The sequence below is a fragment of the Bombina bombina genome, chromosome 4 (assembly GCF_027579735.1).
Source record: "Bombina bombina isolate aBomBom1 chromosome 4, aBomBom1.pri, whole genome shotgun sequence".
Taxonomy (NCBI): Eukaryota; Metazoa; Chordata; class Amphibia; order Anura; family Bombinatoridae; genus Bombina; species Bombina bombina.
The window spans coordinates 670,163,262-670,190,426 of NC_069502.1; the positions used below are offsets into that span (position 1 = coordinate 670,163,262).

Genomic DNA, 27,165 nt, shown 5'->3' on the forward strand with positions numbered 1-27,165 from the left:
ACTTGTGTTGTTTCTTCAAGATCATGGTTGGAGGATCAATTCACCAAAAAGTTCATTGATTCCTCAGACAAGGGTAACCTTTCTGGGTTTCCAGATAGATTCAGTGTCCATGACTCTGTCTTTGACAGACAAGAGACGTCTAAAATTGATTTCAGCTTGTCGAAACCTTCAGTCACAATCATTCCCTTCGGTAGCCTTATGCATGGAAATTCTAGGTCTTATGACTGCTGCATCGGACGCGATCCCCTTTGCTCGTTTTCACATGCGACCTCTTCAGCTCTGTATGCTGAATCAATGGTGCAGGGATTACACAAATATATCTCAATTAATATCTTTAAAACCGATTGTACGACACTCTCTAACGTGGTGGACAGATCACCATCGTTTAATTCAGGGGGCTTCTTTTGTGCTTCCGACCTGGACTGTAATTTCAACAGATGCAAGTCTCACAGGTTGGGGAGCTGTGTGGGGATCTCTGACGGCACAAGGAGTTTGGGAATCTCAGGAGGTGAGATTACCGATCAATATTTTGGAACTCCGTGCAATTTTCAGAGCTCTTCAGTCTTGGCCTCTTCTGAAGAGAGAATCGTTCATTTGTTTTCAGACAGACAATGTCACAACTGTGGCATACATCAATCATCAAGGAGGGACTCACAGTCCTCTGGCTATGAAAGAAGTATCTCGAATTTTGGTTTGGGCGGAATCCAGCTCCTGTCTAATCTCTGCGGTTCATATCCCAGGTATAGACAATTGGGAAGCGGATTATCTCAGTCGCCAAACGTTGCATCCGGGCGAATGGTCTCTTCACCCAGAGGTATTTCTTCAGATTGTTCAAATGTGGGAGCTTCCAGAAATAGATCTGATGGCGTCTCATCTAAACAAGAAACTTCCCAGGTATCTTTCCAGATCCCGGGATCCTCAGGCGGAAGCAGTGGATGCATTATCACTTCCTTGGAAGTATCATCCTGCCTATATCTTTCCGCCTCTAGTTCTTCTTCCAAGAGTAATCTCCAAGATTCTGAAGGAATGCTCGTTTGTTCTGCTGGTAGCTCCGGCATGGCCTCACAGGTTTTGGTATGCGGATCTTGTCCGGATGGCCTCTTGCCATCCGTGGACTCTTCCGCTAAGACCAGACCTTCTGTCACAAGGTCCTTTTTTCCATCAGGATCTCAAATCCTTAAATTTAAAGGTATGGAGATTGAACGCTTGATTCTTGGTCAAAGAGGTTTCTCTGACTCTGTGATTAATACTATGTTACAGGCTCGTAAATCTGTGTCCAGAGAGATATATTATAGAGTCTGGAAGACTTATATTTCTTGGTGTCTTTCTCATCATTTTTCGTGGCATTCTTTTAGAATTCCGCGAATTTTACAGTTTCTTCAGGATGGTTTAGAGAGAGGTTTATCTACAAGTTCTTTGAAAGGACAAATCTCTGCTCTTTCTGTTCTTTTTCACAGAAAGATTGCTAATCTTCCTGATATTCATTGTTTTGTACAAGCTTTGGTTCATATAAAACCTGTCATTAAGTCAATTTCTCCTCCTTGGAGTTTGAATTTGGTTCTGGGGGCTTTTCAAGCTCCTCCGTTTGAACCTATGCATTCATTGGACATTAAATTACTTTCTTGGAAAGTTTTGTTCCTTTTGGCGATCTCTTCTGCCAGAAGAGTCTCTGAATTATCTGCTCTTTCTTGTGAGTCTCCTTTTCTGATTTTTCATCAGGATAAGACGGTGTTGCGAACTTCTTTTGAATTTTTACCTAAAGTTGTGAATTCAAACAACATTAGTAGAGAAATTGTGGTTCCTTCATTATGTCCTAATCCTAAGAATTCTAAGGAGAAATCGTTGCATTCTTTGGATGTTGTTAGAGCTTTGAAATATTATGTTGAAGCTACTAAGTCTTTCCGAAAGACTTCTAGTCTATTTGTTATCTTTTCCGGTTCTAGAAAAGGCCAGAAAGCTTCTGCCATTTCTTTGGCATCTTGGTTGAAATCTTTAATTCATCATGCCTATGTCGAGTCGGGTAAAACTCTGCCTCAAAGGATTACAGCTCATTCTACTAGGTCAGTTTCTACTTCCTGGGCGTTTAGGAATGAAGCTTCGATTGATCAGATTTGCAAAGCAGCAACTTGGTCCTCTTTGCATACTTTTACTAAATTCTACCATTTTGATGTATTTTCTTCTTCTGAAGCAGTTTTTGGTAGAAAAGTACTTCAGGCAGCGGTTTCAGTTTGAATCTTCTGTTTATGTTTTTCATTAAACTTTATTTTGGGTGTGGATTATTTTCAGCAGGAATTGGCTGTCTTTATTTTATCCCTCCCTCTCTAGTGACTCTTGCGTGGAAAGATCCACATCTTGGGTAATCATTATCCCATACGTCACTAGCTCATGGACTCTTGCTAATTACATGAAAGAAAACATAATTTATGTAAGAACTTACCTGATAAATTCATTTCTTTCATATTAGCAAGAGTCCATGAGGCCCGCCCTTTTTTGTGGTGCTTATGATTTTTTTGTATAAAGCACAATTATTCCAATTCCTTATTTTATATGCTTTCGCACTTTTTTCTTATCACCCCACTTCTTGGCTATTCGTTAAACTGAATTGTGGGTGTGGTGAGGGGTGTATTTATAGGCATTTTGAGGTTTGGGAAACTTTGCCCCTCCTGGTAGGAATGTATATCCCATACCTCACTAGCTCATGGACTCTTGCTAATATGAAAGAAATGAATTTATCAGGTAAGTTCTTACATAAATTATGTTAGAATAAGTCACCTTATGAGGGCGCTGTTACAAGAGGTTCTAAATAGACTTATGAAAACTTTTTAGATCTGAACTTCTTCTTGAAAAAGTCTGCTGTCAGGCGAAACGCGTAGAAGCTGTTAGTTGGTAACCCATGTGAGCACACACACGACGATCCGCGTGCCCACCTCTGCAAACTGTCCGTTTGGGCATTCCCAAGGAGAGACACTGAAATATTATATAAATTATAACAGCAGCTACAGGCAGATCAGAATAGTCCTCTGTTTCCTTTCACACAGGGCAACAGCAGTTTATATATTAGCACTGCGGAATCTGTTGGCGCTCTACAAATACCTGAAATTAATAATAATAATAATGGATGTGCTGTTTCATTCATGATTTTATTCCGAGTGAGTTTATGTGCTTTGAGAAGCGTATTTTATTATTAAAACTTAATTCGTTACCTTGTGCCTAGTGTTGCAACCTATAACTTTTAGAGGGAACATGCAACCCTTTATTAGAAAGGGTAGATCTTGTTTTATGAGGTGTTGGAACACATTTCTCAGCACTTTGAGAGCTTCCTTATTGCATCTGATATTCTCTCATTGCCAACAACCAACAATGAATATACATGAAAAGGAAGCATGTTTATCTCCTATACATTGAGTAAACAAAGCAGTGTAAAGAACATAATGTTCAGTGCTGTCATTGCCACATGCAAATAGTGTAGCAGGAATGTCTGTCATCCATCACAGTGACAGTTTAACACCAGTTTTAGTTTTACCGCTCTAGTACATCTGTACAGATGAACAGAAAATAAAAAAAAAGTTACTTATTTTAAAAAAAAGGAAATGTATGTAAACCAATATGGTTGAGAGTTGTGCTTAATTTATGCAATTTTTATTAAGAAGTAGATGAACTTTGGAAAGTGCCACATGAGTTGACAGTAAAACATCCCTAATGAATTTGTATAACAAATTAATCAGACAATCATCTTGGTTAATCGCTGTCCAGTGACATGGAATACTGACAATATTATTTACTCTTGTAATAATGCTGTTTGTGTCTATAAAAATGCATTACCATGGCTTGTAGAGGTTGGAATGAAGCGTCAACCTGTACCTGACAGTATACACCAATTTTCATATAACTACATGTAATAGAAACTACTATAAAGAAGAATATGCACAGATACTGATGTAAAAATCCAGTTTAAAATCTTTTAAAAACTTACTTAGAAACATCCAGTTTAGCACTGTTGATGAGGTTAAGCTGGGACACCCAGTGAAAGGGGCTGAGAAAGTTAGAAGAGCACACACTCCCCCTTCCCTGCATATGAAAAGACAGATTACACAAACAGTAGCAGCTGGAGTCTGTAGATCTTGGTCTACATCTGACATTTTGGGGCTTAGGAGTCCGAAAATCAACACAAAAAATAAGCAAAACTATACATTGCTACCAAACACTCCTAGATGGGCTATATAAATGGATCATCTACAAGACATGTATGCAAAGAAAAATCTAGTGTACAATGTCATTTGAAAAAAAAAAAAAAAAGTACAATTTAATATCCCTTTAAAGATTCTGAGCAGCTGCTAGCTACTAATGAAATGCATTTAAAGGGATAGTCTAGTCAAAATTAAACTTTCATGGTTCAAATAGAGAATGCAATTTTAAGCAACTTTCTAATTTACTCCTATTATCATTTTTTCTTCATTCTCTTGGCATAATTATTTGAAAAAGCAACAGTGTAAGCTTAGGAGCCATCTTTTGGTTAAGCACATGGGTAGAGCTTACATTCCTTTTTGAAATAAATATACCAAGAGAACAAAGAAAAATTGATAATAGGAGTAAATTTGAAACTTGCTTAATATGGCATGATATATCCGAATCATGAAAGTTTAATTTTGACTATACTATCCCTTTAAGGATGTGGCACTGTTGCAAATAAGTTACTGTAAAAAGATGAGGAAACCCCTCTCCACCGTGAGCTTGCTGACACACCATAGATCACTGTTTAAGCCAGGTGCACATTTTTCAACAGAAAATCCTAAACTACAAATGAAGCACAGTATTCTGGGAGTTGACAGGCAAATGATCTCCAAAATGCATCACAATTTTATCTTCTTGTATCAATTTTAAACATCAATTCCATAATGGCAGTGCAGTGCAGCTCTACGCAGCTTTTAGGCATAATAGAGATTGAAGGGTACAGCAAGAGGATAGCGGTTTCGGCCTTATTAGACCACCTTAGAAAATGAGATTTCTACCTGCCGCATAATAAAGCTGGCATAGGGCATACACACCAGTCTCAAGTTACTGTGCACACACATTTGGGAAAAGGACAATGTTAACACACGTTCTTCCAATATAAGCCATTTTTAACTGACTTTTTAGTTTTTTTTTTATTCTCTTTAATTATGGTATTTATAAGTGATGTGTTCATTATATAACCCTGGATGTTCTATAAATGTATGTAACCATTGTGTTGAATTCATATGAATATAAGCTGTATTTACAGTAAGTTTTGCAGCCTTTGTGAACATGTTGCATACCTTTTTAGAATGATATACACATTATGCAGTTTAATATTCTATCAGTGTTCACTGAGTGGCAAGTTGTGGTGTTTATGTATATATTCTATATTTATTCAATCTACAGCCTGTCACTCTAACTTATTTATGTTGTGTTTTAATGCCATGTGTTATGTTTTTATACGTGTCTCTGGCGTTGCAGAATGGTACCATCCAAATTATTCCAGCTCTTTAGAGCATCCCAGAGAGTTCCTAGATATGCCACAATGTGTTTTGCCTTTTTCCTTTGCCAATGTTCAGTGCAGTTGAGGTCCATTGATTGTGGAAGGAAATCCATATAAATCCTCACTCCTTGATCTTCTTTTGACTTCAGACACATCCTTGATATGTGTTTAGTATTGTTTTCTTGCTGGGTAAACACAATCTCTCGAAGCCAAGTGGGATAGCATGCCTCTGCTTCTATTTGTCATAATTAATCTTGTGTAAGTCACCAACTCCAGAATAAGCAAAAACATCCACACCTAAATATTTTTTGCATCATATTTAATTTTGTTTTTACACTTGTATTGGTCTCACATACTGTTGCCTCCTTAAAGGGACACTGAACCCAAATTTTTTCTTTTGTTATTCAGATAGAGCATGCAATTTTAAGCAACTTTCTAATTTACTCCTATTATCAAATATACTTCATTCTCTTGGTATCTTTATTTGAAATGCAAGAATGTAAGTTTAGATGCCGGCCCATTTTTGGTGAATAACCTGGGTTATTCTTGCTTATTGGTGGATAAATTCATCCACCAATAAAAAAGTGCTGTGTAGTGTCTGAACCAAAAAAGAAGCTTAGATGCCTTCTTTTTCAAATAAAGATAGCAAGTGAACGAAGAAAAATTGATAATAGGAGTAAATTAGAAAGTTGCCTAAAATTGCATGCTCTATCTGAATCACGAAAGAAAATGTTTGGGTTCAGTGTCCCTTTAACTGTGTGATTACAACCAAATATATAACATTTTAATGCCTGTAAACAGGGAATTTTCTAGTCTTCCATGTGAAAATTGTATATTGATGAACCATGCTAAACATTTACACTTGTTTTATTGATTAAGTAGTAGTTTGAGCTTGCTACTCTCCTATGAAACAAAAGCAACAATCTGAAACAATACTCATCTCAGGCAAAAGGAAAAGTGTTATTCAAAGTCCAGTACTGTATAACAAAGACCTACCTCACCTCACAGTGATCGTAATGCTTTGTGAGGTGAGGCAGCTGTGCTCTGGCAGTCGGGGGCCCAGGTGGCAGTGCAGCGTCTAGAGAATCTGGCTGCCAGGCAAAACTCCATCTCTAATTCTAAAGTGCATCCCTGGACCTCTTTCATGTCTCGTCATTTAGTTTTTATATGAGGCACCCATAGTCATTCACATGCCAACCTACCGACAGCCACAGGCATCTACATACACACACACAACATAATCACACACAGGCACCCAAGTACATCCACATACAGACTCCCATTGACATGCACATACATACAAGCACCAACAGACCCCATATACACATAGGAAACAACATACACTAAACCAGGCACCACATGCACCCAAAACAAAGACAAGAAGCCACAGAAATGCACACATTCACATATAAACACATATACACCCACAGAAACGCACTTGAAGAGGCTCCCTTAAACATTTACAAAAATTATTATGCAGACAAGCACACAGACACTCAGATATACACACACACTCCCATTTGACTTTAACATGAGTTAATCATATAGTAGTTGAATATATTTAAAATTTAAATGCATTTAAAGCACATTTTAATTTTGACTTTTCTATCCATTTGATATCATTTGTCAAAGACAAATAAAAATGTGGTAGGATGTTACCCTTTTGAATTAAATATATAGTGTCACACGTTTTTTAAAACTTGGTGAAATTGCCATTTATATCAGTATACTGTACGTTTCATACACCACTTGCATATACATTTTTAAAAGAGGTAAACTATTATCTTTGTGTTAGTGTATTGAATAATTAGTATTAACTGATTAAACTTTTATCTTTGTATAGAGTACAGAGAATGTTCTATTCCTTAACATACAATAAATATCTTGATATTTTCCTCAAGATACGTTTGCTGCTGACTAAATGAAACTGTTATTTACCTCCATAAATGTAAGAGTATTGTTTATGTGTATAGAAAAATTAATAAAAAACAGTTATCTTAAATATTTCTCAAAGAAACAAACCCAAGAATTAAGTTCCTAGTGTATTTATAGCTCAGTTTATTTATAGGTGCTCCATGTATATTTTTGATAATTAATTGGTTAAATAGTTTACGTGTGCGTGTGTAATATTTAAAGGGTCATGAAATACAGAAGGACAATCAGCAAATGCATAACCCCCCCTCACCCCCCCACAAAGTAATAGCAGATGCTTTTTAACCCTTTCGTGTCAGGGCTAAAGTGCCTACATCGGAACAACTGTTCCGATGTAGACAAATTGAAACCAATTTCAATTATTGGATCGAGTCTGGGGGGCGTCCCTACAACCCTAGGAACGCCCTCCAGACCGCGATCAAATCCTGAAAGCACAGAAGGCTTCAGGACAGCCGTTAGCTATGACGTTCTATTCCGTCATAACGGCTTTAAAGCCCAGTCTAATTATGACGGAATAGAACGGCATAACGGCTTTAAAAGGTTAAATAATCAGTAGATGTTTATTTTTATTTTTTCTGGCACATTTAAAGTGTGCTTCATTTTGTCAGTCCCTTGTATCATTTTACAGCCAATCACAGACTTGTAAACGTATACACTGTGAACTCTTGAACATGCTCAGTCGGAGCGGGCGCTTTGGAAAGTTTTCATTTATACTCTTCAGCAAAGAATACCATGAGAACTAAGTCAATTTGATAAAAGGAGTAAATTGAAAACTTTAGTTAAATGTTATGCTCTGTCTGAATCACATAAGAAATGTTTTGGGTTTCATGTAAATTCTGTGGGGTAGGGGATTTAATTGCAGATGTTCTATGCTTTTTACCACTTGCTGCGTTTTCAACAATGTATAATGTTGTTACAAACGTTGTTGCATACACCACTTTTAGTGAATGACGTGCTTCAAAAAGAACAAAGCAAATGTAATAACAAATGCATTGGAAAGTTGTTGTTGTTTTTTTTATTGCATGCTTTATCTTTTTTCCTTTGGAGAAAGAAATAATGTTTCCTCCTAAGATTTAAAAAATATGAAGTGTGATAGGGACTACCAACTGCAAACAAATCAGTAATTGGGGGTCACCAGGGACACAGTATGGAGATATTACATGTTATTAGAGGCTATTTTACGACTGTACTTTGACAATTGTTACTAAAACATTGATATTAGAGGGTGCGATTATTGATCAGAGCTGTCAAAAAAATCAAGATTCTTTTTTTTTACGATACATTATTCATATGTTATGCGAACATTTATTGTACTGGAACAAATGTCAAGGGAATTATTAGTTTTTCCATTTTTTTAGCTTTTATACTACAACCCCAGACAGAGGCTTCATTCTTTTCCACTTGGGCAGTTTGACAGTAGAAATATAACTTTGATTAGGCTCCAGCTAGCACAAACAACCTAAGTAATTACCTTATTGATTTTAAATACTTGTGATCTCTAAAAGAAATATTTGTTATTGGTTTACCTTATGGTATCTAAACATCATTACACAAACATCATTACACAGCAGTGTATAGATGAGTTCAGATTTGACCATTTAAGTAATATTTTGAAACATATTTGAAATAGATTTTGTGATATTGATTAGTACTTTAAGAGTTATTTTAGTGTTATTGTAAATAGTCATCTTTAAGACAAGTCAAGTATTGTGTAATGCAGCCTAGGAGAAGTCATTTCTGTAGTTAACAAATCATACTGCCAATGAAAAGCAAATGTCAATTTAGTACACTTCTAAACCGCTTAGAGCTATTTTACTATGTAGTTTAAAGCTACATCTGTATAGTATGGTAGTTCAACACTTGAAAGAAAATAATTATTTTATATATATATGGTGAGAGTCCACAAGTCATCACGTGTGGAAGAAGGCAAAAGACACCCCAACATACCAGAGCTTTAAATCCCTCCCACTTCCCATGATCCTTAGTCATTTTCTTTTATCTCCTTGATGAGGAATGAGGTGAAAGTGAAGTGGTGACAGAGGATATGTCCTTTAATTTCAGGCTTGAGCATTTTCATGCATTATTGCAGGATGTTTTAATTGCTTTAGAGGTAGAGGATTGTGCTGCTTTAGTCGAGCAACCTGTTAATAGGATTGATACATTTATGGCAACACCTAAGCAACCTTCCTCTTTTCCTGTGCCTGATTCAGTTTCTGAAATTATTTATAAGGAATGGCAGAAGCCAAATATTCCTTTTGTTCCATCTACCAAATTGAAATCGGTTTCCTCACCCTTCTGTTAATACAGAGATCTGGGAAACTGTTCTTAAGGTAGACACACCTATTTCCACATTGGCCAAGCGCTAGTCCATTGTTGGATATTTCCTCTTTAAAGGATAGTTTAGATAGAAAGGCTTTTTTATTTTTTAAATGAGCTTTATTAAAAAAGAATAAAAATAAACCATGTTTATAGTGAACATCAATCTACATAAATGTTACCTAGGTCTGCGTCTGAAGAAGTCCTGTATATATGAAAAGTTAATCTTAGGAAGGGAACATTGTCCATGATTATGACGATGAGTTGAACAACTTTGTCTATATTCCAAAAGCTCAAAGGTTAGGTTTTGTATTTCTTTTAACATTGTTAAATGTTGAACTTAAGTAGCATGAGGTAATATTCGAGTTAGCACAATTTATGCAATTGGCTCTTTATAAGAAAACCAGTGAATCGGAACGTAGGAGGTAGAAATGGCTCGTAGGACTAGCTAGCTTAGTGGTGTCCAGGGGAAAAAAGGGGAGGGAAAGTAATCTGTAATGTTACTGGTTAGCTTAAAGAAAACTTGAAGGTTTTTATAGGAGATCCTTTCAGCTTGCAGGTTTTATGTTTAGACCTTCAGTCAGTTGTAGCCTTTGTCTCTGCTACCATTGCTGTGTGGTCTGATAATCTTTCATCTCTGGATGAGATTCTGGATTAATCTCCTGAAAACAGAAAATTCCTTTCTTTGTGATGCAGCAGTAGAAATGATTTGCATTAATGCTAAGAATACTACATTAACTATTTTAGGTTGGCGAGTCTTGTGGCTTAAATATTGGTCTGCTGAGATGGTTTCCAAATGCAGACTGCTTTCTCTCCCTTTTCAGGGTAAAACTCTGTTTGGGCCTAAACTGGATACTAATATTTCCGCAGTCAATGAGTGTAAGGGAGCTTTTCTGCCCCAGAATAAGAAATGTGGGTGTTTTTGTACTTTTTGGAAATCTAAGGCTCAGTTAGATTTCCCCTCTGCCCAGAGTTCTGGTTATTCCAAATCCAAAAATAAACAGTCCAAGAAGCCTACCCCAGCTCGCAAGAACGCATGAAGGTGCAGCTCCCATACCAGCTCAGTCTGTGGTGGGGGGCAGATTGAATTTTTAAAAAAAGCTTGGTAGAGATCTGTTCAGAATCCCTGGGTAAATTATTTTCCAGGGTATTAAATGTTTTTTTGTTCAAGGCCTCCTCAGGGAATATTCGTTCTTTCTTGAGTACGTCGAGATCCTTTAAAGGTTCAAGCTTTCTTGGCTTGTGTGAGAAACCTGGAATTAATAGAAGTGAATACTCCAGTTCCAACTTCAGAATTAAACTATGGGTTTTATTCAAATATCTTTATAATAAGAAAGAAAAGGGTACTTTTCGGTCTGTTTCGGATCTCCAAAATATTATAATAATATATTATTGATTTCATGTCTCTTTTCAATCTTCATAGTTCTCCAGAGTTGGCCTGACCTCAGACAAAAATCTTTTTTGAGATTCCAGTCACACAGCATCATGGCAGTGTCTTATGTCAGTCATAAGGGAGGAACTCGCCAGAGATAGGTCTCATAGCTTCTCACTTGAATAACAAACTGCCTCAGTATTGTGCCTGGTCTCAGCCTTAATTTACAAGGCTTATAAAGGGGAACACTCCCCTTTAAGTACATTGCTGCTCATTCCACTAGAGCAGTTGCTACTTCTTCTTTTACCTTTTTTAATGAGGCTTCTATTGATCCGTGTGTTTCCTTAGGCTGCTGTGTGGTCTTCTTTACCCACTTGTATTTAGGTTTATCACTTTGATGTGTATTCTTCTTCTGATGCAGCCTTTGTTGGAAAGTTTTGTGGGCCAAAGTGCCTGAATAGTAACTTCCTGCCTTCACTGTTTGCCCTCCTATTCATGGTGGTCTTGTGGACTCCATGGCTGGCTTGGGTATTGATTCCCACATGTGATGACTTATGGACTCTCACCATCTGATGAAAGAAATTAAAATGTATGCTTTCCAATGAGCCCCACCCTTTCTTTTTGTTCAGGTGGTGGCAGTACTTGTTTTCCACTTGTTTCTTTGCTTTCTTTCCTGGTTTCTATTTTCCTCATCTATTTGGCTATATATATATATATATATGACTGAGGTTCATGGGAAGCAGGAGGAATTACAATTTCTGGTGTCTTGGGGTGTCTTTTGCCGTCTTAGTATTCATGATGGAAATATTCCCACATGTGAGGACTCGTGGAATCTCACCATCGTGAAATTCATGTATCGGGTAAGCATACATTTTGTTTTTTCCTAGCTCTAGTGTATTCATCTCATTGGAAGACATAGAAAGTACAGTTTATTACTCTTCTCTGTGCAGTCAAATACTTTGTTTTAAAAGTAAACGTCATGATCTTTACGTTAAAGTTTTTAATATGTAATTTATTCAGCTTATATAGCGAAAACATGGTTTTATATGTAAAAAAGAAAGGGAAAAAAGTACTCATGGTACTCATGAAGCATTGGTACTATTTTTATACTTTCTTTCATGTAATTGGCAAGAGTCCATGAGCTAGTGACGTATGGGATATAAAATCCTACCAGGAGGGGCAAAGTTTCCCAAACCTCAAAATGCCTATAAAAACACCCCTCACCACACCCACAATTCAGTTTTACAAACTTTGCCTCCTATGGAGGTGGTGAAGTAAGTTTGTGCTAAGATTTCTACTTTGACATGCGCTTCTCAGTATTTTGAAGCCTGATTCCTCTCAGAGTACAGTGAATGTCAGAGGGATATGAAAGGAGTATCACCTATTGAATGCAATGGTTTTCCTCGCGGGAGATCTATTTCATAGGTTCTCTGTTATCGGTCGTAGAGATTCATCTCCTACCTCCCTTATTCAGATAGACGATATACTCTCATATTCCATTACCTCTACTGATAACGGTTTCAGTACTGGTTTGGCTATCTGCTATATGTGGATGGGTGTCTTTCGGTAAGTATGTTTTCATTACTTAAGACACTCTCAGCTATGGTTTGGCACTTTATGCATTAATATAAAGTTCTAAATATATGTATTGTACTTATATTTGCCATGAGTCAGGTTTACCTATATTTCCTTTTGCAGACTATCAGTTTCATATTTGGGAAAAAAACATACTTAGTAAAATATTTTTCTTACCTGGGGTATAGTCTTTTTTTCAAATTGACTGCTTTATCATTAAATTTCGTGGGCAAAATTAGGCTTGCAAGGGCGCAAAATGCCAAAGTTTATTGCATCATTCTTGACGCGAGAATTTTTTTGTATACTTTTCTGTGAGTGCTGCTGCCTTGTTGATTACAATAGAATTCTCCAACAAGCACATTAAAAACCTAAGTAGCATGACTAGGCACATATTTTGTGTGACATTTTTGCATGGATTTTTCATACCAATTCCAGATGATACAGCAGCCTATGTGAAAAGTTGCAAAAGACTTATTATTTTCTGCAACATTCTACTCATCGTGAGAAGTGCTATGTATGTTAGAGAAAGAACATTCTTGCAATTACAATGTGTTTATTATCTCTTTATCTGTAACTGTTTGAGGTTTGTGAGGCTTGCTTGTAAATATAACTGCTTCCTAAGGAACAATATGTGTTATGGAGTTACTGCAAGTTTACATAATTATTGCTGTAAAGAATATTTCAAAGGATTCGTGTTGGTGACCAAATTAAAGGGACAGTCGAGTAGTAATTATATGCCCTTTTTTTTTTTTTTAACAGCTTTCCAGTTTACTTTTATTACCAATTTTGCTTTGTTCTCTTGGTACTCTTAGTTGAAAGCTACACCTTGGAGGCTCATATGCTAACGTTTTAGACTTTTAAGGTCACCTCTCATCTGAACACATGTTGACAGTTTTTCACTAGAGGGCGTTATTTCATGCGTTTCATATAGATAACATTGAGCTCATGCATGTGAATCTCTTAGGAGTGAGCACTGATTGGCTAAAAATGCAAGTCTGTCAAAAGAACTGAAATAAGGGGGCAGTTTGCAGAGGCTTAGAAACAAGGTAATCACAGAGGTAAAAAGTGTATTATAACTGTGTTGGTTATGCAAAACTAGGGAATAGGTAATAAAGGGATTATCTATCTTTTTAAACAACAAAAATACTGGTGTTGACTGTCCATTTAAGCGTTCTCTTATAATATAGTGAAAAGGTCATTAAATGCAAAAAAATAAATTATATATATATATATATATATATATATATATATATATATATATATGTATGTATATATATAGTGTGTGTATATGTGTACGTGTATTTGTGTGTGTATAAGTCCTTTATTTTGATTTTCACAGAATATGCAGGACTGTGTTACAACTAGGTCATAAACCGTTTTTTTTTTTTTAAACCCTTCATGCCGTTAGGACGTCAGGCGTCCTAACAGCACTGGTCTTTAACGCCCTTAGGACGGCATCCTACAGTACCCAAAGGCAGAACTTTTCTTCAGTTTCTGCAATAAGATGTTTTTTTTAGTGAAAACGTTTCTGCAAGTCATTTTTTAAATGAAATAAAATTGTAAATTTGTCAGTTACACTAAAGCACCAGATCAATTGCAATGTGTTGGTTAACTGGAGAATAAAGCAATATTTAAAGTTTTATAATCTAGTGCAGTAGTTGAAAATTGCGTTGCAAATTAGCTGCAGACAAAAAAAGTAATTGTAAAATGTCTCTTGAATTAATTTGTTTCCTTTTCTCTTAGTCTTACATAGAAATGTAGTAATAAAAAAGATACATTGCTCATACGAACATCTTACAGTCAGAGAAAAACAGTTTTGCAGACTGAAAAGCTAGGGAACGAGCTTGCAAAAATCTGAGAGCCAAACAATCAATGCACTGCTGCTTTGCAGCACTACTGCATATTTGACTGTTGTCTTCAAACAGCTCTTTGCTCTGGATGCACTCTGTTAAGGAAAACTTATACAATGCAGCCAGATAACAGCTTTGTTTAAAAAGAAAATCCTAATATAACACAAACGATAACAGAGAGAGGCAGAAACATAAACAAGTTATCAGAATACATCCGTAATCTGGTTTCAGACAGACCTGGTTTAGATCCTTCTCATGTTGAGGGTCACCTGCCATCTATGATGGAGGAAGAGAGATTCAAGAGAGGAGAGCGAAGTCATCACCAGGTAGGTTCTAGTGATCAACGTGGAGATACAGGAGGTCCCTGAGAGTCCTGCAATAGCTGCGTTTTTTGTCTTTTGGGCTGCTGATCTTTAGGAGGCCAATCGGGTGCTGTGGCTCTGAACTTTGCCTTGACAGGAGCAGGTTCCATTAGACTTCCTTTTGTAAGGCCCCATTGTGCAAGTAAAGTGGACCCCTGGGCCAGCGAGGACACTGTGAGTTTGATTATCCTTCGAGATGATCAGTTTGGCCGGGTAGCCCCATCGGTACTTAAGGCCCGCCTTTCTAAGTTCCAAAGTGACTGGTTGGTACAGTCTTCGATGTTGCAGTGTGTGAGCCGACAGATCCGGTAATAATTGAATATTTTGGAATTTCTCTGCTAATGATGGTTTGCGGAAAGCATCCTGCATAAGCTTATCCTTAAAAGGAAGCTGTGAAAGCAGACAATGACGTCTCTAGGTTTATCTTGTGAGACGGATCTTGGGTACAGGGCTCTGTGAGCTCTCTCCATCGTGGTAGTCATACCTTCAGTAGAATCCAACAAGTTGTCAGAGTTCTGATAAATAATTCTGTAAGTCCATACGAGACATCTTTCGGTATTCCTCAGAACCTGATATTGTTCCTTCGGGCACTGTCTTCAACATCTGCCAGTTTAAATTCAAGTTGACTTAATTGGTCTGACAGTGCCTCAGAATACGCTAGCAGGTTTGACTGGTCCATGGTGATGTCATTATGCTTTCTCTCCAGGCAGTCCACCCTATCCCCTATTTCTGAAATATCCTTCTTCAACTCAGCATGGCTCCTTTGAATTTCCTTTGTAATGCAACGTGTTTGCTGGGCAAACATTTTTTCAAGGGTCTCTTCTGTGATATAGTGTTGGGATCGGGAGAGTGGAGCAACATCAGGTTGGGACCTCTCGTCTACAGATTCCGATTCGCTTAGATCTTTATGCGAGTCTTCTTCAAGTCTCCTGATTGGTTGCGTAAAATGGTCTAGAACCGTTTTCTTAGTTGGTCCAGGGGTCCTGGGTTGACACCTGGAGGTGTGGGGCATATTTTGGTTGTATCTGAGTGACCGGTCGGCCACCAAAGGAGCAAGCCTGAGAACAAAATATTAGGTAGACAAGACTATATATGGCTAAATTAGACGGTCAGGGTTAATTACATTTTAATTAGGCACAATAATTACACTTAACGAGAATGATCATGTGCTTAAGGAGTGAGGCCAAGAGGTTCCACCCGGCTCCTACCCCCTCATTGCAGCGGTCAGATTAGGACCAGAATTCTACCCGCAAAGAAAGAGGCAGGGGGAGCCACTACGCAGAGGCAGGAGTCGGCAAGAACCTCCCAGGCACAAGTTTAGCAAGGAGATCCCTACAACCCACGAACTCCCAGCCGGCCCGGGAACAGGGGATATGACACGAAGGAAGGGAAAAGGGGAAGTGACCAACTCAGACAGGTTGAGCCGGAAAGGGAGGGCCGGCTAGAAACCCCCTGGCTGCAACACACACACAAAGATAAAAAAGAAAAAAGGCATGTCTGGTGGGGTGTATCCCACCGTCGGTGTTTGCACGGGGGTATTATTGGGGAACTATAACACTATATCTGTTGACAATGAGTAGGCTATATGTACCTGGGCAGTTCAGCGAGTGAGCTGATGTAGATCTGATTAAACTATATAACCAATAATTTGGTAAGGGAGTTGGGAGTGACCCACCCAGACAAGCTGGGCGGGAGCGGGGAGGTGAGGGGGCAATCACAAAGAAGTTACACTCCTGTGACACTTAAACTGAACCTTTTGTTAAATAATAAGTTTGTAAAGACAGTAAATACAGTAAATATGCCCCCTAAAAGATTGAAAAATTAAGTTAGTCAGCATACAGAACACCACGGCTGGGGTGACATCCAGAATACAGGCTGGCTGACGTAACAGCTAGTAACCTAGAACGAAAAGTACCTGTAGAAAGAAATTATTAAGGCAGATGTCATAAAAACACTACAACCTGGGCTACCAGCCGAGGAACACCTATGCTGGCGCAGCAGCTATATGTGAATACAATATTAGTCCATGCTACTCGGGTAGGGATTAGGGAGTCCAGGTCAATACTTGTGGGGGTTGTTGAAAGATCTAATGGACCCCTTCTGGTGTTGGACTACAGGGGGAGCCAAAAGTTCCAATTGGCAAAGGTGCCAGCTGATGTACAGAACACAGTATGTGATATTGCAAAAGAATAAATAAACCTCTGTGCTTGCTGAGATAGGGTTAGCAAGCAGTGATTAGAGTCTATACACCTATGGCGGGAAAATCCACTAATTGGCGAGTTCCTCTTTATTCCTAATATGCAAGTAGAGTACAGAATATAGCTAGGAAACAGTAGGTGGGCTGCTGGCAAAAAGGTAGTGCACCCAGAAAGAGGGCTGCCTAGTGTCCAGTGAGGTTGGAGAGAGGCCTCTGTGTACTTCCTGAAATCCTGGAATTAATCTTGCAGGTCAGACCCCAGCCTCTGGGAACTATACAGTAAGCAAAAATTACTGTAGGGAAAGGGGGCCGCTGGTACTTGTGTATACAAGGGTGTCAATGAGGAAATGGTAGCTAAGTGTACCCAGAGCTCCAATAATAAGGACAGTATAGTAGGGGCTGTGTTTTGCGTTATGATTAGCACCTTTAGTCTTACCCCAAAGCCAAGGCAGGTATGAGGGTTCTAGACGATCTCCTTGATAGGCTCACTGATGACTCTGAACCAGGCAGAGTTGGGCTCCTTCGCTCCCAAGTGCCACACAGAATCTCCACGCTGTGATCTAAATGCAAGTGGGCTGTAGGTCTGAAGGAAGAAGCAAGATGACCGCCGTTCTCTCCACTTCGTCTGCAGCCAATTCCTGCAAGCTCCCTCTGCTCGGAAGACGGTCCGGAAGGTAAAGGCAAGGGTGCGGTCAACCTCCAATCCCCCTACAGTCCCGGCAACCGGAAAAGGAGGCAGTAATATCTGAGCCCCAGATGAAGTCCGGTAAGTGGTTGGAGAATGGGCGCCTACACTGCACCCGACGAGGTCCCTCCAGAGACACTGCTCAAGCAACACACTCTCCGGCGCGGAGGCCCGACCCTCCGGAGATGTTGGTCAGTAGATCTTAAGCGTTTAGCCTCTTGACTGCTGGCAGGCACCCGCCTCTATTTTTACCCAGACCAGCGTTGCGGGAAGCGTAAGTCTGGGCAGACCTGTATCTGGTGTGAATCGACAGGGTGGTAATGTTCCACAAGACCGGGTATCTAGTACTGACCCTTAAAAAACAATAGGTCAGGGATCTTTGGTGAAAATTAACTTAGTTTTACTAATTTTAGTGCGGAGCTCTCCGTGTATGCGTCCTCTGTTAGGCAGCTAGCTCCGCCCCCCTCCAATTTACTTTTATCACAAATTTTTCTTTTTTCTCTTGGTATTCTTAGTTGAAAGCTAAACCTAGGAGGTTCATTTGCTAATTTCTAAGCCCTTGGAGGCCGCCTCTTCTCTTAGGGCATTTTGAGGGTTTTTCACCTTTAGAGGGTGTTAGTTCATGTGTGTCATATAGATAACACTGTGCTCGCGCACGTGGAGTTCAGGTGAGCCAGCTCTGCTTGGTTAAAATAGATGTCTGTCAAAAGAACTGAAATAAGGGGTCAGTTTGCAGAGGCTTAGATACAAGTTAATCACAGAGGTAAAAAAGTGTATTTATAGAACTGTCTTGGTTATGGAAAACTGGGGAATGGGTAAAAATAAATCTTTTTAAACAATAAAAGTCTGGTGTAGACTGTCCCTTTTTAAGGGAAAAACTATTTTACAGTATACTGCCCCTTTAAGAGTCAGACCATTTTTGGTTCAGCACCTGAGCAGCGCTTGCCTATTGGTAGCTAAATGTATCTGGATCATGAAAGAAAAAAATTGTTTCATATCCTTTTAAAATGGCATTAAAAATATCTTGTGAATGTAAACATTAATATGTACTGTAATTACATTGCAATATTTATCAAATGTTCCTTAAAGGGACAGTCTACACTAAAATTGTTATTGTTTAAAAAGATAGATAATCCCTTTACTACCCATTCCCAAGCTTTGCACAGCCAACATTGTTATATTAATATATTTTATAACATTTAAACCTCTGTCTGCCTGTTACTAAGCCACTACAGACAGCCTCTTACCACATGCTTTTTTATTTGCTTATCACAACAGGAGACTGCTAGTTCATGTGAGCCATATAGATAACACTGTGCTCACGCCCGAGGAGTTATTTAAGAGTCAGCACAACACAGCACTAATTGGCTAAAATGCGAGTCAATAGATAATAAATGCAAAGTCATGTGATCAGAAGATGCTTAGATACAAGGTAATCACAGAGGTAAAAAGTATATTAATATAACTGTGTTGGTTGTGCAAAACTGGGGAATGGGTAATAAAGGGATTATTTATCTTTTTAAACAATAACAAATCTATTATAGACTGTCCCTTTAAGACCTGTTCTACAAAATGTATTCTTGCACCACAATAACATGCAATTAATATTTGTTTAAATGTTTTTGTTCTATAGGTAACTATGTACTGTATATGAGTATGTACTACTGCTGCTGTATTTTCAGTCATTGGTCTTAACAAAAAGCTTTTTTTTTTCTTTTTTTGCTTCATGACTCAGTGGCATTTGTTATCTGTTTCAGGTAATATCCAAGGAGCAACTATAGTGGATGCCCTTGACACATTGTTCATCATGGAAATGAAGGATGAATTTAAAGAAGCAAAGGAGTGGGTGGAGAAAAACTTGGAGTTTAATGTGGTGAGTTGATCATAGCTTTCTGTAATGCTGAGTATTCTGCAATGTTAGAGCCATTATACTGAATCCGTGTTTTACAACCTTTTTCAGGAAATATACCCTTTTTAAATTAAAAAAAACTAATAATTTACTCACAAACATAAAACCTCTTCATACATTGTAAACTGCTCTATTTATATATGGCATTGTGGTCTATCACAATATGCTGTAATTTTCTTATACTGATATTCTGTTTAGCTTAGATTTTGAAGTTGGGAAATTAAGCAAATTATGACTGATGACATCAGTGTTATAGTATAGGCAGAATATTAAACCAGCAAGTTAGTATTGGTACAGACAAGAGGCTTTAGTAAAGAAAGCTATTCTATTTGCTGATGTATACTATACAGCTATTGTCAATAAGTACTTAATTGTAAATTAAATGTATACAACATACATCTCATCTGGGAAAAATAACTTAAAGGGACACTAAACCCAAATTTTTTCTTTCATGATTCAGATACAGCATGTAATTTTAAGCAACTTTCTAATGTTCTCCTATTATCAATTTTTCTTCGTTCTCTTGCTATCTTTATTTAAAAGGCAGGAATATGATGCATAGGAGCCTGCCCATTTTTGGTTGAGAACCTGGGTTATGCTTGCTTATTAGTGGGTAAATTTAAGCCTCCAATAAGCAAGCGTTATACATGGTCCTGAACCTAAAATTGGCTGGCTGCTAAGATTTACATTCCTGCTTTTACAATTAAAGATAGCAAGAGAACGAAGAAAATTTGATAATAGGAGTAAATTAGAAAGTTGCTTAAAATGTAATGCTCTATCTGAATCATGAAAGAAGAAAATTGGGTTCAGTGTCCCTTTTAAAGGGACATTTTTTTCATGATTCAGTTAGAGAATACAATTTAATAAAAGTTTCCAGTGTATCTCTATCAAATGTGCTTCATTCTGTTATTCTTCGTTTAAGAGATATCTAGTTTGGTGCTTTTCAACAAAGGAGAACAAGAAGGACAAAGAAAAATTGATAATAGAAGTAAATTGGAAAGTTGTTTAAAATTGTATGTTCAATCTGAATCCTGAAAGAAACATTTGGGGATTTATGTCCCTTTAATCCAGAACGCCTTAGTGATTAAAGAATGGCCCTGGTGCAATGGGATGTAAATGCGTTTACACACTGATCTATGCATTCATACTATAGGCTTGATGATGATATAAACCTCTCTGTGTAGGCGAGATGATATAAAATGATCCTCCAGCACTGCGGGATCCCTAGGGAAATTCTAAAACGTCTGATTTTGCTTTGCTTCTCCAAGGTGCGTTCCCTGCATTTCTGTATGTGAAAGGAGACGAGCCCAGTGCAATATAGCACAGCATGACATGAAAGTTCTGCTGAATTTAAGTGGTGGGCTTTGTATTTTATTTTACACTTAATGGGATACTAAAAAAAAAAAAACATTCTTCTTGATTTAGATTTTAAGCAACTTTCTAATTTTCTCCTATTATAATTTTTACATTGTGTTCTCGGTATCTTTATTTGAAAAGCAGGAGTGAAAGCTTAGTAGCCAGTCCATTTTAGGTTCAGCATCTTGGTAGCGCTTGCTGATTGGTGGCTACATCAAGCACTACCCAGGTGCTGAACCAAAAAAAGGCCAGCTCCTATGCTTACATTCCTGCTTTTTCTAAAATAAAGATAGCAAGAAAACGGAGAAAAAAAATTATAATAGTACTCCTATATAGTTGCTTAAAATTGCATGCTCTATCTGAACCATGAAAGAAAAAAATTTGGATTTTGTGTCCCTTTAAGAGGAGAAACCCTGAGGTTTGTATAAAGTCTCGGTTTGCAGCAAATTACAAGTTAAGCTGAAATGTTTTCACTACAATTTAACTTGCTTTTCCCTATAGTTTAGTATATATTACTTTTTTGTTAGTTAAAGGACCAGTATGCCAAAAACGTTTTATAATGCTAATGGAAACATCCATAGTGAGTATGTAATATGATCACAACGTCATGGGATCAAATTATGCTATTATATAGCATGTTTTAATTTAGTTGCAGCTTCTGTTCGACACAATCAAGCTCCGCCCTTAGAGAAGAGCCATTTGAACACACGTCAGCACGCCTCATGTCCAATAGCGTGGGATATGGTAATTTGTTTTTTTAATATGTCCCTATTACAAGCATGCATGTGTTTACATGCCGGAGCTCACACAGGTACATCATTCTCCTTGTGCATGAGCATTTGTACATACAGGGTGAAACCCGGTCACAACAACCCATGTGCGGCTACACTGTGTACAAGCTTTTATCATGCTCGCAACAGACATTGCAGTGCCGCAGACGTCTTTGCTTACATCACTGGGGAATCCTCACATGCACACTGGAGTGCAAGAAACCTGTTGAGTGTCACGGGGCGAGCAGCTTAGAGAAGGGAGGGGATAAGCTAGGGTTGACTATTTGTCTCCAAACAAGCAGCTTGGGTTTGGAGAGTAATGTGAAAAAATGCATCTTTATTATTAAAAATAATAATAATATATATATATATATATATATATATATATATATATATATATATATATATATATATATATATATATATATATATATATATACTTTCAAAAAGTTTACCAATTGACCTACATCCATAACATAGTACATTTAAAAACTTTAGCGCACACAAAATTTAGGCGTATAATGTACCTTTAAATAAGTGTATTGTGAATTTTGAGCAAACTTCACCTGCATATCGCTGGCAAGGTAATTCAGTGAGACCAGCTTGTGTTAAATGCTTACAGAATTTCACAAGAATTGTGAGAGCTTCAGGCATAACCTGGGAACTCTCCTGTTCAGCCCAGGGAACTGCTCTGTCCCTCCCATTTTCTGAAGCTAAGTTTTTAAAGGGTTTTATACTGGATTTTTAGATCAGTATATGTGCATATTATTCTTTATAGTAGTGTCTATTACATGCAGTTATATAACAATTGGTGTATACTGACCCTTTAAATGTAATAATACTGAAAGGACCCAATCTGAAGTGTAAAGTAATATAAAATACAAAGCTCAAAGTGTAACAGAACTCTCATGCAGTGCTATAATGCACTGGGCTTGTGTCTCTTTCACTGGGCTTGTCTCTTTTTATACAGGAATGCAGAGAACACCCCTTAGACAAGTATAGCTACATTTGCCTGTCTAGATTCTTGTGATAGTGCTGGAGGAACATTTTGGATCATCTCATCTGTGCGGAGAGCTTTATGGGAGGCATCTCTCATCTCTCTGAGACTTTCAGGTTCTGCCCTTGTGAAGTCTGCACTACCATTTCTCTCCAAACAGGAGAATCTTTTTTTTATCCCCAGTCTCTATCTAACTGATGTTGCATGTCATCTGGACGGAGGCTCAAATTATCCAAAAATGTCAATAGTATGTTTTGCCATATTTCCAGGTTATTTGTAGAGATGCAGTTGCTTATATATACTTCTTCTTTTCTTCACAGTATATTTATTTTAATTCATGTTTGTGGAGTCCTCAAGATGTCACTTAAAGGGACATTCCAGCCAAACTTGGAATCCATGTGGATGCATTTATTGTTTGAATTATGAACTTTTGTAATATGCATGTATTAGAAAAAATGCTTCTAATAAAAGCTATAGCTGTTTGAAAAGTATATTTAAGTATGCACCATGCACCAGCATTTTGTCAAACACAGCACTTGCTAAGCGAGCTGGTGCTTGTAGCATCTGGTAATGACTTAATTTTTTAATTGCTGATACGATAGAAGTCTCACTGGCTGTCTGAGGAGCTGCAGTATTTCAAAAGCAGGTGTAATAAGATTGTCTAGCTATGCTTCACATGCACGTGCAGAGAAAAAATGTTAGGTTTAAAACAATAACTTGTAAAAGAAGCCTTTTTGACCATGCATGTATATTGCAAATATGTTTCTATCCAAAATGTAATTAATCGATGTGCATTTAAATTTTGACCAGAATGTCCCTTTAAATTTAAAATAAGTGGCAGCACAAGAATTATGCAATGGGAGTCCCAAATCCTAAAAGGTTGGGTAGCACTGTTCAGGAGGATCAGTGATGCCAAAACCTTTGTAGTGAATTGGTACAGCTTCACGTTTCCATAAGTTCCTAATTTACTAAAGTCTGATATTTCTAGAGTAGTGCTTATTGTACTGCAGTGTAAATTCACCTTTTAAGACTTTTGAGTTGATTTCTCTTATGCAGCTTATGTAAAATGAGTCTTCAAGTAAAACTACTGCAAAGGCAAAAAAGCAAAACTAAAGGTAGATTCTAAAGCTTTGTAAATTTGCAGTAAAAAAAAAACTGTTGGAAAAATACTTTTTAGCATTTGTTTTCTTTTTTTTATCCCAATGTAATCAGTCGCCTGTTTGGCTGGTAGGTAGATGTTTGCTTGGTGCTTATGTTGATGGTTACATGGTGGTTATGAACTAAGTAAAGGCTTTTAAAGCCCTGCAGTTGGCACCTTGTGAAATCTGCTGGTGCCAGTTTTGAAAACAATGTAGCAAAATCTGGAGTTTTGTCTCCATTCAACATGTTTAAAGCAATAATCTGTTATAGCTTAAATGTTTGGACATCATAAAGATTATTAACTTGAGTATAGTTAAAGGGACAGTCAACTCAAAAAATGTTGTTGTTTAAAAAGATAGATAATCCCTTTATTACCCATTCCCCAGTTTGGCACAGAAAACACGGTTATAGTAATACACTTTTTATCTCTGTGATTACCTTGTATCTAAGCATCTTCTGCCAGCCCCCTGATCACATGACTTTTTATTTATTATCTATTGACTTGCATTTAAGCCAATTAGTGCTGTTGTTAGAACACACAGGCGTGAGCACAGTTATCTATATGGCTCACATGAACTAGCACTATCTTGTTGTGAAAGCTAATAAAAAAAAAGCACGTGATCATGGGGCTGTCTTTAGTGACTTAGAAACAGACAGAAATATAGAGGTTTAAAGGTTATAGATATATTAATATAACAATGTTGGTCATGCAAAGCTGGGGAATGGGTAGTAAAGGCGTTGTCTTTCTTTTTAAACAATAAAAAAATTTGAGTTGACTGTCCGTTTAAACTTTCTGACATTTTTAATTCAAATCACAGAACTATGTATTTAAACTTTTTGAAGTGTTTAACCATAATGTAAATGAGTCATTTGTCAATGAATACTGTAACATTCTATTTCGTAGAGCTTGGGGATATTAAGGAATGGAAGAGTATGTCAGCATGAATATGATTCTAAACCTCACTGTAGGAATGCACAGCTTGCAACCAGTAAAACTAGTTTCTCTGTACAGGCCATCAGACTGTAGCAATGCTTTTTTTGAAAAATAGCTCCCGGCTTATAATAATTTCATCATCTAAAATACTTAATTTCATCAGGTTACAATTTGATAAGTAAAGCTGTCTCAGTGATTGAATGGTTTCACTGTGTGTGGTTAAACTTTTCTTTGTGGCTGAAAATATTGTAGGTTTATTACTTCAACAAACTTACTTTTTAAAAGTTTTGTATTAAAATAAAGGGGGGGGGAGTTTTTCAGTTCTTATATGTAGGTCAGCAGTAGCTAAAACATCTGCATATAACAATAGCATAAAAGCACAGAAGGTTATCAGACGTAAAGCCTATGTGTGTGTGTTTCCATATTAGCCGTACTCATAACTTTTATTGTGTACAAATCCCCTTCACTTTTTAAAAGGTGTCACCTGATTGGCTAAAAGCAATTAATGGCTCGTTTTAATAAACATACTACTCCACTTCACATCTTGCCAGTATTACAAGAGTGATTAACCTGGTATTTTGAAAATTCAGAATATAGAGAAGTTTACATATGATTCAAATATACATCCTCTTTTATATATTGGTACTAAGACTACAAAATTATTCTACAATAAAAATAGTTGTAACCCCTAAACATTATAACTTATGTAACTATGTATAAGCAAAAGGCACTCTCATTATGTACTTCCATAGTGTTGTAATCTTATTCAAGCAGCTATTAATAGTACTGATATATATTTAGAGGTATAAATCATTAAAGGGACAGTCTACTCTACAATTGTTATTGTTTAAAAAGGTAGATCATTCTTTTATTACCTATTCCCCAGTTTTGCATAACCAACACTGTTATATTAATATATGTTTTACCTCTGTGATTTCCCTGTATCTAAGCCTCTACAAACTGCCCCTTATTTCAGTTCTTTTGACAGACTTCCATTTTGGCCAATCAGTGCTGACTCCTAAATAACTCCACAGGAGTGAGCACAATGTTATCTATATGGCAGACAAAAACTAGCACTGTCTTGCTGCGGCAAACTGTCAAAATGCACTGAGATAAAGGGCAGCCTTCAACGGCTTAGAAATCCGTTTATAAGCCTACCTAGGTTTAGCTTTCAACAAAGAATTCCAAATGAACAAAGCAAATTTTGATGATAAAAGTAAATTGCATGCCCTATCTGAATCATGAAAGTTTAATATTTTAATAAGCTGTCCCTTTAAATTATTCTAAAATTAAATAGAATAATATCCTCTTTACGTTGAACTCCTAACCTTAAAGGGGCATGATACCAAAATGTTGAAGCACTTGAGTGATGCAGCATATCTGTTAAAAAACAAACAAAAAGAAACCTGGAAAATATCACCTGAACTTTATGTAAAAAACTAAGATATTTTACTTCAAAATATCCTCAGTAGCCACATCCCATTGTAAAGGGACTTTAAGCAGCCAATCAGGATGCTAGTCCCAGGACTTGCAAGGAAGCGTGCATTTGGCATGTGCAAGCCCAGTCATGTTATTTTTCGCCTCATTTTAAGGACGTTTACTACGACACTTCACAAGATTTCAGTGAAATCTCATAAGATCACAGTAAAACAAAGTATGACATCAGCACTGATGAAGCTGATTGGCTGTTTTTTTTGTTTTTGTTTTTTCAACATGCAGCTGCCAGAAGCTACAGCATATCTATTCACACAGCACTAACTATTGTGAGCTGAAGACATTTTGAGGTAAAGATATCTTCCTTTTTACATAGAGATGTTTAGGGCTTATTTACACTGCATCACTTTAAATGATTTTGCATATGGGTATTATTTCCCTTTAAGCTCTTTATGATATATTATGACAGTATTGACAAACTATGTGAACCCCCAACTTTAAACTGTTAATAAATATAAAATAAAAACCGAATAAGCATGTTTTTCCCTACCTTTTCCCAATGTTCAAACCATTTGGTTCTCTGGAACATCTTAAAAATCCAAAGCATCTCCCTTTCATTTATCAAGTCAAGTCTATCACTCCCCCCCCCCCTTTTAAAACCAACCTTTTCAATAGCCATCCACCTACAACTTTTTATTATGGTGGCTTTCAAAGTGTTGTATAAGTGGTGTGGTAGAGATTCTAATGTTAATAGGTGACCGATGTTTCCTGATATGTGAACAAACATCCTTTGTACTGAGCCCCACTTACTGTGCTTTGCAAAGTCACGCAATTTAGTA

The 27,165-nt window shown here is 37.3% G+C and overlaps 1 protein-coding gene across 1 annotated transcript in view; it reads left to right on the forward strand.

Annotated features, from left to right (window-relative positions):
• Nucleotides 1-27,165, forward strand: part of MAN1A1 (mannosidase alpha class 1A member 1) — a 692,509-nt gene that overhangs the window by 233,555 nt on the left and 431,789 nt on the right. Inside the window, exon 3 of the mRNA XM_053710788.1 lies at nucleotides 19,544-19,659. Within this exon, the coding sequence (XP_053566763.1) occupies nucleotides 19,544-19,659 (116 nt within the window). The remainder of the gene's footprint in view (nucleotides 1-19,543; nucleotides 19,660-27,165) is intronic.